Genomic DNA, 15,990 nt, shown 5'->3' with positions numbered 1-15,990 from the left:
TAGTGCTTCAAATAAATCACTAATATTACAATGTTAGGACATGCACCTACACGGCACAAAATTATACTGGTTCCAGTAATGTAATAATTTATATTTCATTCATTCTTTAAAGTTTTTAAATTATAATTTGAAAGGCAAACAGTATAAATAATTTAACTGCTGCTTCTTTTAAACTTTATTCCTGGACATCCCTGGGGATCCACCTGCCAAGACAGTAGACACAGGTTCTATCTCTAGTCTAGGGAGAGTTCACATCTCACGGGGCAACTACGCCCATGTGCCACAACTACTGAGAGCCCATGCTCTAGAGATCATGAGCTACAACTACTGAGCCTGCGTATGCACGCCCTAGAATAAGAGTAGCCACTGCAAGGAGAAGCCTGAGAACTGCAACTGGAAAGGAGCCCTCACAAGTTGCAACTAGAGGAAGCCCGAACACAGCAATGAAGATCCAGCACAGCAAAAAATAAGTAAAAAGATTTTAAGTTTATTTCTTTTAATTTGAAAAGCGTTACTCAAATGTAACAATACTGATTAAATGTTAGTTTAAATGATCAATTTTAACATGTCATAGTTAAACAAGCAGTTGAATTCTTTTTAAATTCCATGCGTTAATTTTAAGTTCTATAATGCTAAATAGCAAGGGGATATAGCTTTGTGTAAACTCCAGGAGCTGGTGATGGACAGGGAGGCCTGGCATACTGCAGTCCATGGAGTCGCAAAGAGTTGGACATGACTGAGCGACTGAACTGAATGCTAAATGGCAAAATTTTACATTTCAACGTTAAAATTCCTTACTAAAACTATGGTTTTAATAAGAGTATTAGATTTATCCTTTTATTCTGAGTATCTGAATCATCCTTCCAAAGAAGTAACCTGTATTTCCTTAAAAATTAAAAAACCAGGTACTGTAGTCACTGTTTCAAATGTCCCCAGGTTAGAGAGTTTGGTTATATCCTTCCACTTCATGAACCACCCAAACTTCCAAATATAAAAACATCTATAATCTTTAACCCAGTCATACTTTTAATTCTGTATTTATTCAAAGGAACTCTCAGGATAATAGGAGCTTTATATATATTAGTAAGCAAAAGCAGAGCCAAAAAAGATACAACCAAAGGTAACAGATAAATCAGTGTTTATGATATGATATGATACTAGTTTGGAAAAATCACTTTAAAATGCTAACATAAATAAAATTTATGCTAACATAAATGCGGAAAAAGATTTCAGGACTGAATAAACAGAATTTTACTTTTAGGGGGCTGGGAGCCACTGTTTAAATTTAACAAGTCCCAAATACACTGTGATACCTTCAGATAATACAATATTATTCTACAATAAGAAAATAAGATACCAAGCTGTGAAAAGACATGGAGGAATCTTAAATGCATATTATTAAGTGAAAGGATCCTTAAAGGGTACATACTGTTTAACAACTATATGATAACAACTATATTTCTGCGAAAGACAAAGGATAGTAAAAAGATTTGTAGTTGGTAAGGGTTGTGGAGGAGGGAGGGATAAACAGAAGACTTTTGGGCAGTGAAACAATCTGTATGAAACTATAATGGTAAATGGGTTATGTCAAGTGTCCAAACCTACAGAATGTGCAACAATAAGAGTGAATCCTGATGTCAACTACAGTCTTCAGGTACTAATGATATGTCAATGTAGGTTCATTCAATGTTAACAAATGTACCACTCTGGCATGGAACGCTGATTGCAGGGGAGACTGTGCATGTTGGGACAGAAGATATGTCAGAACCCTTTGGACATTCCTTTCAATTTTGTAGTGAACTTAAAATTGCTCTAAAAAAAAGTCAAAGGAATAGGAAAAGGCACAAAGAGAGCCATGATGGGGATGGGGGGTGGGGAGAGCCCACAAACAAGTAAACCAGAGAACATATTGTTAGGATTACAGATGATTTTTTTCTTCATACATATCTAAATGTTCCAAATTTATTATGACAAAATTAATACTGAAGTCCAAATACATACAGTGTCTACTTCTGGACTGCTCAGTCTGCTCCAGAGATGTCAGTTCCCCATTTGCACCAACATCACATTTTTAAAAGTACCTTTGTTGAATGTTTTTTTCTCCTTGCAGGGGACATTCTTCTTTCCCCCTTTCTCCTCTTTTTCAAAAACTTACTGCCATTTTCATTTGTTTATTCTTTCAAATAAACTTACAAACTTTTTCTTTAAATGGCCGGAGAGTAAATATTTTAGGCTGGGAATCTGATCACTTATTCATTGTTTTGTTTTACAATCTTGTGAAATAAAAACCATTCTTAGTTAGCAGGCCACACAAGAAAGCAGCCCTAAGGCGAGCTTGTGAACCCCAGCATCAAGTGTAGCTTCCACTGCACTAGCAAATATTTTCATTCAGTTTATACGGAATGTACACATTAACTTTAGGAAAAAATAACATCTTTCCAACAGTAACTCTTTGAAAAAAAAATTATGATTCTTCACTTATTAAAGTCCTCTACTGTATTTCTCACTTTATTTATGAATCCTGCAAACTGTTAGGATTTATAATTTCTAGGCACTTAAAGACTCCGGTATTTGAGCATATGATTGCTGCAAAGAACTTCCTAGGTTTGTTATTATCCCTGGCATTTTTGGCCCAGTTATATAGAAAAATTGTTAACATTATATTCTATAATCAGAATGCAACAAGTTACTTTTTAAATGTCATAGTAAGTATTAGTTATTTCTTTTCTATTCAGTAATCCAGTATCTCGTAGGTTAAGGGAGAGCTGAGTTAAGCACTCAAGAGTGCATGGCACATATAGGCACTTAAATGTTTGAATAAATAAACGACTCTAATTTTGTTCCCAGTCAAAACTGCACTAAAACTACAGTGAATTTAAAAAAAAAAAAAAAAAGGTCCACAATCACGGGGAGAACATCGGAAAAAAAAAAAAGGAACGTGGAATATAGATGGACAAGTGATAACTATCAATTTACACCTTAAAGTCTCCTGGCAGCACCTTTATAGGTTGGAGTGAAGGGAGTAAATTAAAAAGAATTCGGTGAGGGCTTCCCTGGTGGTCCAATGGTTAAGAATCTGCCCTGCAACGAATGAACACCGGTTCAATCCCTGGTCCGGGGAGATCCCACATGCAGCATGGCAACCATGTACCCCAACTACTGAAGTCTGTGGGCCTAGAACCTGTGCTCCACAAGACAAGTCATATCAATGAGTAGCCTGCACCCCACAACAAAGAGCAGCCCCCACTTACTGCAACTAGAGAAAGCCCATGTGCAGCAACAAAGACCCAGCATAGCCAAAAATAAATAAAAAGAATCCAGTGAAAGCCGTTTCGGAAATAACTAGGTCTCTCCATCCCCAGCCCCACCCAACCACTCCAAGTCCCTAGGATTGTTGCCATGAGTTGAATAAAAAGAAAAAAAGCAACTCGGAGAAAATAGCCAGGGATAGATAGATCATGCCTTTAAAAATATGTACCTATATACGTCCTCCAAAAGTTAAGATTGTGCATGCATACAATTATTCCAGGAAGCTAAAAATGAGCATTCAGAAGATCAGAGAGAGAGAGAACATCTGGAAATTTAAATTATGAGACAGAAAAAGTTGGAAGTGGTAAAGACCCTGCCTGCCAATGCAGGAGACACAACAGATGCAGTTCCAATTGCTAGACTGGGGAGATCCCTTGGAGGAGAGGCATGGCAACCCACTATCACCGGACTGGGTATATGGGTACAATAAAAATTATATTTCAGAGTTTCCCCATTTAATGATAGAAAAATGGTATCTCAATGCAGTTTTAATTCCGATTTCACTTATGAGTAAGGATGAGAGTCTCTTATGTTTTATGCCTCTACTTCCATTTCAGGGCTTCCCTGGTGGCTCAGATGGTAAAGAATCCACATGCAATGCAGGAGACTGGGGTTTGATCCCTGGGTCGGGATGATCGCCTGGAGAAGAAAATGGCAACCCACTCCAGCATTCTTGCCTGGAGAATCCCACAGACGGAGGATCCTGGTGGGGTCGCAAAGAGTTGGACACGACTGAGCGACTAAGCACACACAGAAAACAAAACAAAAAGAGATGGGAAATGAGAGCAAAATTTAGATTTAATTTAGAGAGCACACACGAGCATGCAGACATGAACGACTCAGTGACTCCAATATATAATTTACTCTTTCAAAGAGAAAAAGGGCACAGGAAAATCACCAATAGATCTCTCAGAAGAGATGGATATGAGTTGCTATATTTAAAAAGTTCAATGAGTACCCAGCACAACAGATAATATTCATACTAAAGTATGTCACTGTGAAATGGGGACAAGGAAACTCGACAAATTTTTGGTGAACGGAAAGGGAACTGGTCACGGTAAAAAAAAAAAAAAAAGTCATCAGAATAATTCCTGAATTAACAATTATAAGAGAAAATGACCATGGGACTTAAAAATTCTAAAGAAAAGACTACACCCAGCCAAACTACATGTTCAATATGCATGGTTTCAAAAATCTTTCTCATGCACCTTTTCCCAAAAATTTTCTGGAAGATGTGATCCACCATAGTGAAACAAGTAACCATAATCCGAGGAAGCAGAGATTCGGCAAACAGAGGGGTGCAACACAGAAGTCATGAGAACAAATCAAGAATGTAGTCAAAAGGGATCCAAGCAAGACAGGTGTGCACCAGATATAGAGAACAACAGTCTAGACTGGAGCAGTGGGATTCAGGCTACATTCATCTTGCATCTGTTATGACCAAAGGGCTTACTTACTATGCTACCTTCTATTAAAAAACAGATTGACATGTGTCTGGCCTGGGTGTCTATATACACTTAACTCAACTTAAAACGCAGGCTAACAAAGCTCCTTCTCCCCTTCTTTTGTGCCCTACTCCCTGGAACAGCTAAGGATTTGACACCAAAGTTAACCTACTCTTAAATACAGAACAACTCATTCCAAGAGACCTCTTTCTTAACTGAAGGTTCTCCGCCTGGCCCATTTCACAGCCCCACCAGGTAACTATAGAGTCCTGTGTTTCCCAGAACATAATCTTACCCATTGGTATTCCCAAAAGGAACTCTAGTAGAAATTTCAGTAAGTTGAAACCAAGCTATAACCCAGAAGGTGTATTCAACTACAGTAGCAATACTGTGCTTCCCTGATACATCATCTAAGTCTTTAGTTTTTCAAAGTTAAAACAGCTGAAAGATACACAGACTGAATATTAAACTCTAAAGATAATTAGACTGTTCAAAAAAATCAAGGAAATGATTAACATGAAAGTCAGGATAGTGAGTAGGTGAGGAGGTAGAGAAATGAAATGTGACCATGGAGTAGGGAAGCTGAAGCACTGATGACGTCTTACATGATGGGTCTTCAGTTCATTACTCTAAAACTTACAGACATGTGTGTATTTTTCTACACATAAATATCTCAGTTAGAAAGGAGTTCTAAAAAGAAAAAAAATGTACCCTGATAGCCAACTACAGTAATAGAAGTGCTTTATGTTGCCAAAACATTCACTCTACAGATATACTACCTCACGTATAGAATAATACAGGTAAGAGTTATTCATCACAGCACTTAACTAGCAAATGGTTGGTTTTCCAAAGTAAGTTACATGGCTAAACTGGGGATAGAATTAGGGTGAGAGGTAAGGGATGTGTGTGTATGACAGGAGGGGAGCTGTAGACTACTCAAAAGTATGATTACACAGATACAGGGAGGTATGATTCTTTAGGGGGCATAACTCTAACAATCTTCCACACCTTTGAATTTTATATTGCCTTTCTCAAATAATCACAGTAGTTACCCTGGTGGCTCAGATGCTAAAGCGTCTGCCTACAATGCGGGAGACCCAGTGAAAAATCCCATGGACAGAGAAGCATGGTAGGCTACAGTCCATGGGGTCGCAAAGAGTTGGACACGACTAAGCGACTTCACTTCACTTCCCCGACCTTTCTAACTATTCAATTTATCACCTAGTCCTCAGTTTACCTGGTATGGATAACACAGCCCAACCAATAAACACAAATGGTACTATAATTCATCCCCGAATTAACAATCACATTCCCTCTTATAATCAATTCAGGATTATATACTTTGATATACTTATATGCCTTAATTGGACCCCAAGAAGTGTTCCTCAATATAATGTTTTAACATCAAACCATGTTATATCATCAGAAAAAAAATGAAAACTTGATTGTTGATATGAAATGCTCTAAAAGACATAGTAAGTTAAAAACACAAGAGGCCAGATTAGTGTATGGAGTTGGCTATCACTTATTTTTTGTAAAGGATATACAGTTGACCCTTCAACAATGTAGGGGTACTGACCCCATACAGTCAAAAATCCACACACAACTTTACAGTCAGCTCTTCTCAGCCAAAACCTGGCATTTGCGGACTCAACTGCAGATCATATAGTATCATAGAAAGCATTTAGTGAAATAAAAAAATCCATACATAAGTGAAGCCCCACATTTCCAATCCAGGTTGTTCAAGGGTCGATATCACATCTGCTTGTGTATATATATAATATAGTATGTGTGTGTGTGTGTGTATATATATATATATATATATATATATCCTTCAGTATCTGTGGCAGATAGGTTCCAGGACCCTCTAAGATACCAAAATCTACAGATGTTCAAGTCCCTTAAATAAAATGGCAAAGCAGAGAGCCCTCCAAAATATGACCAGTTGATTGGATCCTTGGATGGAAATCTGGGGTGAGGGTGGGAGGGACACTGAATATACAAATCTCCACAGAAAGATATGAACTGACCTTGCTGGTTGACCCTAGAAGTGATCCATCTGGATGGGAACAGCCTGAACAAACCTCACTGCGTACTCTTTTGTACAAAAATTGATTTGCGGACAATGTAAACAACAACTGGCTATTCACACACGTATTTTCTTAAACAGCAAAACAAGGTCATCTGACAATTTTGTCAAGACCAAATAATTATCTTTGCAAGTTGAATATAGAAGAAAAATTAGAAAGATGTCTTCCTAGAATAAAATTAAACAATAATTTGCCCAACAAAACTGACATTTGTTGTATCGTTATTTCTTACAAAGTTGTAATACAATATGTAATACAATATATCCTTGTATAAACCAGGATATATCTAGATTCCAGAGCCACTGTCTAATTCAGTATCCATTTACTACATATGGAATTTTAATTTAAAAATTACATTTAAAAATTTAAAAATTACATTTAAAGTTTAAAAATCATTTCTTTGTTGGATTAGTTTTATTTCAAGGGCTGAACAGTGCAGCTAGTGGCTACTGTATTGGAAGCACACAGAAAATTCTCCTGGACAGCATTTTTTCAGAAGAATCTTCAAAAAAGCCAGTTAACATCTGAATGCTTTGGAGAGAACTAGGTGGTTGGAAAGAATAGGAGATAGGTTTTCCACACCAGTAAGACAGGACTTGGCCTGTGCCAGGCAAATCCTTAATGTTTCATGTTAACGCTTTTAATCCTTACTGTACTTCAATTATTTTCCTTTGTAATCCTAAGTATTAATATTTTATTTAATACATTTAAAAACTATATTCTGATAATGAGGTCACAGGCCCCAGCAGACTGCTAAAAGGATCCATCACCTTTAAGGAAAAAGTAATTAAAAAAGCTAAAATAGAGAATGACATTCTAACATGTATACTATCATGTGAATTGAATCGCCAGTCTATGTCTGACGCAGGATGCAGCATGCTTGGGGCTAGTGCATGGGGATGACCCAGAAAGATGTTCTGGGGAGGGAGGTGGGAGGGGGGTTCATGTTTGGGAATGCATGTAAGAATTAAAGATTTTAAAATTTAAAAAATAAAAAACTAAAAATAAAAAAATAAAAAAATAAAAATAAAAATAAATAAAAAGTAAAAAAAAAAAAAGCTAAAATAACATTAACTATAAATCAAGATCCAAGGGTGATTTTACTAATACTGGTTGAGAATACAAGTTGTACAAGTTCAAAACAAAAAAATAAATTGTATCACTCATAATCCCATCATGCCACCACCCATACATCCTTTCAGATTTGATTTTATGTTTGTGTGCGACCTATGAATCAATTCTATCATTAAGGTAGGAGTTTTTTCCTGAAGGTAAAGAGTTGGACTTCTGAGTGTTGGTTGAATTTTAGTTTGTTTTTTCTAAGTGTAGTAATAAAGCTTGTAGACAGAACCTGGGTTTGAGTTCCAGCACTCTCACTTAGGAACTATGTGACCCTTGCAGAAATTTTTTTTTTTTTTAGTTACTTGAAATGTGACTATCTCACCAATAAAAAGTATTTATCCACATATTAAAATTTTTTTAAAACTACAAGAAAAAGATGTATATTTTCTCTCTACTGAAGTATTTCTTGCCTTAGTTAATACTTTAAGTTATCAGACTTTGTGGTTACATAAACTGTTATCCTAAGATGACCCATGGAAAACCCCATAAGAATTTTTTGTAACAATTTTTTAGTTCACATAAATATTAAATTCTTATTGACTGTAATAAGCACAGCATTTTACAGTAACAAGTTTAAAATACATAACTAAAGAAATTTTAGCTTTATAGATTACTGCAAAGAATTTGCTGCAAAGATTACTCAGAGAAATCTTAGCCATATTACTACCACCTCCCCCAAATAATTCAACTTTTAAGATGAGTAACATATTATAACTGAACCTTTTTCAAAACAACTGCTTAACTCTTTGCCAGACCTTTCACCAAAATTACTAAAAGTACAAAGGTAGCTGAGAACAGATTTCGTATTTGCAAATTAAAAAAAAAATTTACTATACTGTTTCAACTAGCAAAATATTTCACCTATCAAATCATTTGAATTGACAAGGTCCAGAAATCAAATCAGAAGGGGGAGAAGGGAAGAGATCATTCCCTTACTTTAGAAATCAACCCACAAAGTCCTAGACCATTTACTGAAGAATGAACAGTATAACAAGTCCTCAGACTTTGGACACGTTGCTATTTCCTTAAGATTCTATACTTTGGATATCAGCAAACACTGTGGTACAACAGAAACTAAAAACAAATGTCCACATATTTTCTTTTAGAGCTGTAGCAAAATATCTATTAAGTTTATCAAATTAATCATTCCAAGTCACACAAGGAACACGCATTATATGCCTGTTGGAAAGACAGTGTCACGTTTAACACACTCTGGAACTTGGCTGCTTTAGTTTGAACTCCACCCCACCACTTATTTAGCTGTGCGATCTTGGGGAAGTTAGTCACACAAAGTTACTTCATCTCTCCGTGCCTTGGTTTCCTTATCTGCGAAATAAGAATAATACCTACCTCATAAGGCTGCTAAAAAATTAAATGAATATATGTAAAGCACTTAGTAAGATGCCTGACATACAGTAAGTGCTGTGTTAACTATTAAGCTATAAAGATTGCTTAAGTTAAAGTTCACTATTACAGACTATTATTTAAAAGAACATTTCTATTAAGTCAGTTGCTTAGAACTTTAAATCTGTAGCCCTGGAAATGCAAAGCTGGTTAGATCTGTTATAATTCCACAGACTCTTAGTGAACACAGTGAGCAAAAACTACAGCTTCCCACTGTTTCTATGAAAGATGTATCAAAAGCTCCAACTGGGGGAAAAAAAATCTTATTTTTCTGATCACATTCCCAGGTTCTAGAAGTAAGAGACTAGAAATGACTACATAGTACTTAAGAGACAAAAGTCATCTTTTTTCTCTAGACACATATAGGAACTTTTAAAGTGAACACTGCTGATTTTTACTGTAAAGAGAAGATACTGAATGGGTAATAAGTTTTGTATTTCTGAATAATGGCAAAGAAAAGAAAAATAAAGTCAGCTACGTGAATCTCGTAGCAGAGATGAAAAGGTAAGCATACCCATGCATGAATACACCTGCATGCAACACATCGATGGAATATTAACTTTATCTAGTTCTTCGTAGCTGACAAATTGTCATCTCTGAGTATTGCATTTGAAAATCAAAATCACTATCTTATTCCCATTTTTCAGCTAGCCTTAGAAATTTCAAGGTCACATAGATATTAAAATTAGACTGTAAATTCAGGCTCATTTCCACTTCTCAAAAAATTCTCTATGACAAAGATGGAGCAACTCCAAAACAGCAAGAAAATTTCCAATAGAAGCAGAGAAGGAGAGGAAAAAATTACCATTGCTATAACTACTACTTCACAGGTTCCTTGTTACATCCAGGACTGCAGGTACTTCTATATTCTTAATCTTATATAAATTAAATAGAATACTTAACAAACATTTTTTTTGTGTGTAGAGTTTTCTATCCAAACTGGATTATGGTTACATAATTCATTAAACATCTTATTCTCTGCAACTTTGGAGTGCAAACTATGTCTGTTTCTAAGCTGGACTTCTCTAAGTCAAATAATTAGGCATAATATTAATTCAGAGTAAAAAACAAAGTAAAATGTAAAATATAAACACTAGAACCAAGTTTCTTTGACTGATGAATGAACTCTGATAACACTACGTTTTCTTAAAACAAAAACACCCATATTAATATGCAAGATCTGCTTGTCAATAGTCTTTGTTTAGCAAAAAACATCACCTTATATAACATATTTGCCACATGAATTTAAGATTTACTTTTTATAAACTCTCTGTAAAACATGTTTCTAAGGGATAAAAAGGAAACATTAGATTAGCTGACTGTCCAAGTGGATTCCACCTATGAAACAAAGGTATAGTTTAAAAAAATTGAAAAGATACAATGTAAAAGCAAGTAAAATTATATACCTTCAGTTTAACTAAAGAAATAAAAATATCTTATCTTTAAAAGAATTACAAGTCAAAAAACAACCCAATAATGAAGAAAACAGAATGAAGATAAAAGCTACCAAAACAATGTCCCACTGGAGGCAAGATGGCCTGCCATTTTTATCAACTGATATTAAATCTAACTTTGATCTACTCACAAGCTCTAATTCTGACCTGGCCACAATTCAAATGCCAACAGAGTAACAGGAGAGTATTGTTCAAAGTTTTACCACAGTACCTGTTAAGATAAATGGTTCCTTTAATTTGCCTATCAACCTTCTTAACAAATTTATTATCATTCAGTATCCTTTCGTATGTCCCTGTGTTCTGTCGTGCTTTTGAACTGTGGTGTTGGAGAAGACTCTTGAGAGTCCCTTGGACTGCAAGGAGATCCAACCAGTCCTTTCTGAAGGAGATCAGCCCTGGGATTTCTTTGGAAGGAATGATGCTAAAGCTGAAACTCCAGTACTTTGGCCACCTCATGCAAAGAGTTGACTCATTGGAAAAGTCTCTGATGCTGGGAGGGATTTGGGGCAGAAGGGGACGACCGAGGATGACATAGCTGGATGGCATCACTGACTCGATGGATGGGAGTCTCAGTGAACTCCGGGAGTTGGTGATGGACAGGGAGGCCTGAGGTGCTGCGATTCATGGGCTGGCAAAGAGTCCAAAACGACTGAGCAACTGAACTGAACTGTGTTCTGTCCTGGGTGTTTTTTTTAAGTATAGTTGATTTACAAAGTTGTGCTAATTTGAGGTATACCGGCAAAGTTTTAAATCTATACACACACACACATTTATACATTTACCTTCTTTTTCGTTATAGTTATTACAAGGCACCGAATATAGTTCCCTGCGTTATAAAGCAGGTCCCTGTGCTCTATTTTATATATCATGGTGTGTTTCTGTTAATCCCAAATTTATCCCATCCTCCTCCCTTTCCCCTTTGGTAACCAAAAATTTGTTTTCTACGTCTGCGAGTCCATTCCTGTTTTGAAAGTAAGTTCATTTTTATCATGTTTTTTAGATTCATTAAGACACATCTTAATTTAACTGATCTCACATACACACACTTGATAATCACATAATATCAAATTGACAATGACTGATATTTTACATAACTTTCAGAGACAAAAATTCCCCAAATGCCAACCAAGGTGGGACAAGCAGGAAAAACCTATGAGTCTTTAGGTGCTTATGATTATGCCCAGCAAAAAAGGAATAAGGAAACTCACAAGCTAACTGAAATAGCAATGAATAAACACACTTTTTTGTAGGCTTTTACAGGGATACTTCAATTGCAACAAATACTATTCAGTTGCTTGAAAAAAAAAAATCCCACTATTTAAAATTGCCAAAAACAATTCTAAACGACTAATCTGTGGACAAGGGTACATTAAAAATACTAAAAACAAAACAAACCAAAAAAACCCGCATTTTTTACACTAAAAATGAACCCTTTAAAGTATTTTACAAGCATCCTCAAACTGCTATAGTTTCAATCTGGCTCTCGACTTTCACAAACCAGATTTTTATGTTTCCTACTCCCCAAATTTAAATGCAGTGTTCAAATCTCCCAAGGGTCAGCAACTAGAAGGAATACTATACTGTATCACTGACCAGGATCACTAGAAATTAAGCTTCTAAAAGTTTACACTGAACAAGGTATAGAATCCCATTTTGTATAATTTGTATCTTCAAGAGCACCTGGTACAAACTCCTAAACATATCAGGGGCTATAAATATTTACTGACTGAAAACACTCCTTCAACACTTTGTAGTTTTGCTCCCTGCTGTTGAAACAAAATAGCATAGATTTGCAAAACCCAAAGGACCTAAATAAATATTACTGAAACTTCAGAGAATACATTATTGTTTAGTTTAGAGGGTTTAGCCTTGCCCTTATTACCAGCTGTAACCTTTTAACTGATGCTAGTACAGAGGGCAAAAGAGTTGTAAGTAATACCATAACCCATTAAAAGGTTTTAAGTTTAAGGTTTTACATATTTATCGTTTAGCTATTTAACATCAATGTTCTAAAAATCAGTTAATTGTATCAGCAACTTAAGAGTTTTGTAGTCAATCTAATTTCCAGGAAAATAAACGCATACTGGTACCAATAAAAGAAATAATCAAGCTTTCTGCCTTGAACTCTGGCAGGAAGCTCAAGATAGTTCACATCAATGTAATGAAAAATAAGCATTTTTGTATTCTACAGACCTTTCTATACCTCGTTTTCAAAGTAGTTATAGAAGTCTTTAAAGAGTCAAAGCAAATTGGGAAGCCATAATCAAAATCACAAACTATCATTAAAGATATACGAAAACATCTGGCAACGAAGGTCTGGAATTAGTTCCAGATATCAAAGGTTTTCTGGTGAATGTATTACGCCTCTAAATTATCACTTAGATGGCGACATTCCTAAAACGGCAACATAAGCCTGGAAGTTTTAGTGAGCCAGTGCAGGCAAAACCAAACTATGACAAAGATACTCTCTCCTTTGAGCGGTAACTTTGTGCTCTGGGATCAACTTGCTTCAGAGAAGTTTAAGATGGTACCTAAATTGGGAGGGAAACCAGTAGAACGGATAAAGAGAAAATCAAATGGAAAATTAACTCGAAAAGTTAAGTTTCTATTTCCAATAAACTGCTCTGTGATATCTTCCAGACGATAAAGACTCGGAAGAACAGACGGATCTAGACCCAGTCCCATTCTCTGAGGCGTGCGCACAGCGCGGAAGGATGAATGAATGGAAGACAGGCGCGTGTGAAATGCAGCCGGTCCGGCCGGCAACCAGACCGGCAGCAGCTCTCCGTAGGCCTCGCTCCTCCCCCTTCCCTCCTCCATGACAGCCCGGTCTCGAGCACGGAGGGGCGAGGACAATGTGGTCCCCCTTCTAACCACCCCCCAACTTTCATCCTCCTCTCAGAGGTTTACCGCGCAGCACGGGGTTCGCCTCCCCACTCCAAACCTTTCTCGCCTCCCCTGCCGCCAACCCCGGCAACTCTCCGACGCGCTGGAGTAACATGCGCTCGCCCCTCTCGGCTCCCCTCGGCGAGGTCGAAGCTTCTCCGCGCGTGCCGCGGCACCACTCCCGCCCAACCCACCCTCTGGCAACGCGAGCCCACCGGCCTCCCGGCCCACGGGTCTAATGAACCCCGGCACGCGCGCCGCACCCGAGTCCCTGGGCTAGAGAGAGGCTCGGGAGGGAGAGAGGGAAAGGCTGCCCCGGGGCGCCCTCCTCCATCTCATTCCAGGCCGGCTCGCCGCCCACCCTCCCTGCGGATCCCGACGTCTGCTCGGAGCCGGCTCCGCGCCCTCCTATCCCGAAAACACAATTCCCACAACCCTAGCCCAGGGCCCCGAACACCCTCCATCCTCGCGGCCCCCTCAAGGCTCCGCCGGAGGCGCCGCGCCGCCCCTCCCCCACTCCTCTCCCCGAGCTCTCGGGCCCCCACCAGAACGTGTGCTCCACACGCCGTAGCGGCCAACCTCCGGGGCGCCCCCAGTTGTCCGCGGGGAGGTCAGGCCCAAGAAGAGGGGGAGGGGGCGGCAAGGGGTAGCATGCGCGCCGGGAACGCCGTCCCGCGGGGTCCCCCAGTCCGAAGGGAGACCGAGCGCGGGGACCGGTGGGGGTGGGGGCCAAAGGCAATACTCACCGGTTCCACAGTCGCCATCTTAGATCGATCTGATCGCACAACCGCTCCTGAAGGGGGAGGGGGGTGAGAGGAAAAAAAGGAGATTCAAACCGGATTGGCCGGCTACTGTTCACGTGACGGACGTATCCGTTTGGCCCTGGCGGCGCCTGCGCAAGACTGCGGCTGCGTGTTTAACGAGAGGCTTCTGGGAAGTGAAGTCTCTCACGCTCCCTCCTTTTTTTTTTTCTTTTAGGCAAAGAAGTTAAAAAAAAAAAAAAAAGAACTGTTCACGTGGTCGATGGGTACGGTTCGCGGTTCTCGGAGCGGCGGACACTTGCGTTCTGCAGGGTGGTTTTCAGTCCTCTGGTCTTCCGCCTGGATAGATGCTGTCGCACTTACTGCCAGGCATGCCTACTGTGCCCTTTGTCGCCCTGTCCTCCCATCTTCCCCGGAAGGTTGAGAACCGAAGGCTCAGCACGCTCAATAAGGCTTCATTTGCTTAGTTGAGGTCCTAGGACGAGTTGCCTGTGTGTTTATTTAATTTTCTTTTGACTTCTCACCATTTTCTCTTAGTTTTAAAAAGAGTTGGTGATGGAGAGTAGTTGTTTGAGCAACTATTATTCAACCCTCCCCGGTCCCTTGGCTCCGCTAACACTGGTGGTCACTCATTGCCATCACTGCGAAAAGGGGGTGGCGGAACCGCCCATAGTACCCACTTGCCACAGGTTGGGGGAGGGGGAATGCACCCAACAGCTTTTCCTGTTTCAACTCCTGAAATTAAGACTTCAGGGTTAAATCTTGAGTGGAAGTAAAAATGATTTGCAAGTTGTGTCCTCTCGCTTCCACTGTTCTGCTTTAACGTGAACGGAAACAGCCCAAGTCCAGGTGCCAGCCAGGGAAGCCACTCCGGCCCCCGCTGACTAAGCCCTGGACTGACCGTCAGGAGTCGTTAGGCTAGGTCAACTATGACTCTTGACGTTGACTCATTCTCGTTAGGCAAGCGACTTAGTCAGTGCCTCAGCTTTTTCATTTATGAACCACAGATAATAATACACTTACCTCACAAGGGTTTGCTGTGCTAGTGATTGTAACCAGTTTTGAAGATGCATCGGACTCTATAAATGCTTCACTATAAGCAACCTCGTGTCTTCCTAAGGATCAGCGGCTTCCCTTAATGTTTTTTTTTTTTTAAACAATTAAAATTTTTTTCTTTTGTGTATTTTGTTTCATTATCATATACACCAACGCAATTTTAAAGTTTCAAGACAAGACCCCCCCCCCCCCCCCCCACTTTTTAACTGTAGCTACCCTCCACAGAGACTTTAATGTTCAGGAAAATATTGTTATATTCACAATAATCACTGGCAATTAGAAATTCATCCCCACTATGGCATCCTACATTTCCTTTCCATGTAGGATACTGTGCTGTCATTTCTCAAGACAGTGTTACTCTGCACGGTTATAAATAGAGGTAAAGATATCTAGTAGAGTGCTACTCTAAGGTTTAATGATACTTTCCATGCTTTTTAAGAATGTTCACACCAGAAAAATAAGT

General features: G+C 38.8%; 1 protein-coding gene across 1 annotated transcript in view; it reads right to left on the bottom strand.

The window, feature by feature from the left end:
* Nucleotides 1-15,369, bottom strand: part of EIF4E (eukaryotic translation initiation factor 4E) — a 40,721-nt gene extending 25,352 nt beyond the window's left edge. Inside the window, exon 1 of the mRNA XM_069593658.1 lies at nt 14,457-15,369. Within this exon, the coding sequence (XP_069449759.1) occupies nt 14,457-14,474 (18 nt within the window). The 5' untranslated portion in view covers nt 14,475-15,369. The remainder of the gene's footprint in view (nt 1-14,456) is intronic.
* Between the last annotated feature and the right edge of the window lie 621 nt (nt 15,370-15,990).

Source organism: Ovis canadensis, chromosome 6 (assembly GCF_042477335.2).
Source record: "Ovis canadensis isolate MfBH-ARS-UI-01 breed Bighorn chromosome 6, ARS-UI_OviCan_v2, whole genome shotgun sequence".
Taxonomy (NCBI): domain Eukaryota; kingdom Metazoa; phylum Chordata; class Mammalia; order Artiodactyla; family Bovidae; genus Ovis; species Ovis canadensis.
Note: the sequence above shows the minus strand (reverse complement) of the source record. Positions and strands in the feature narration are given on the sequence as shown.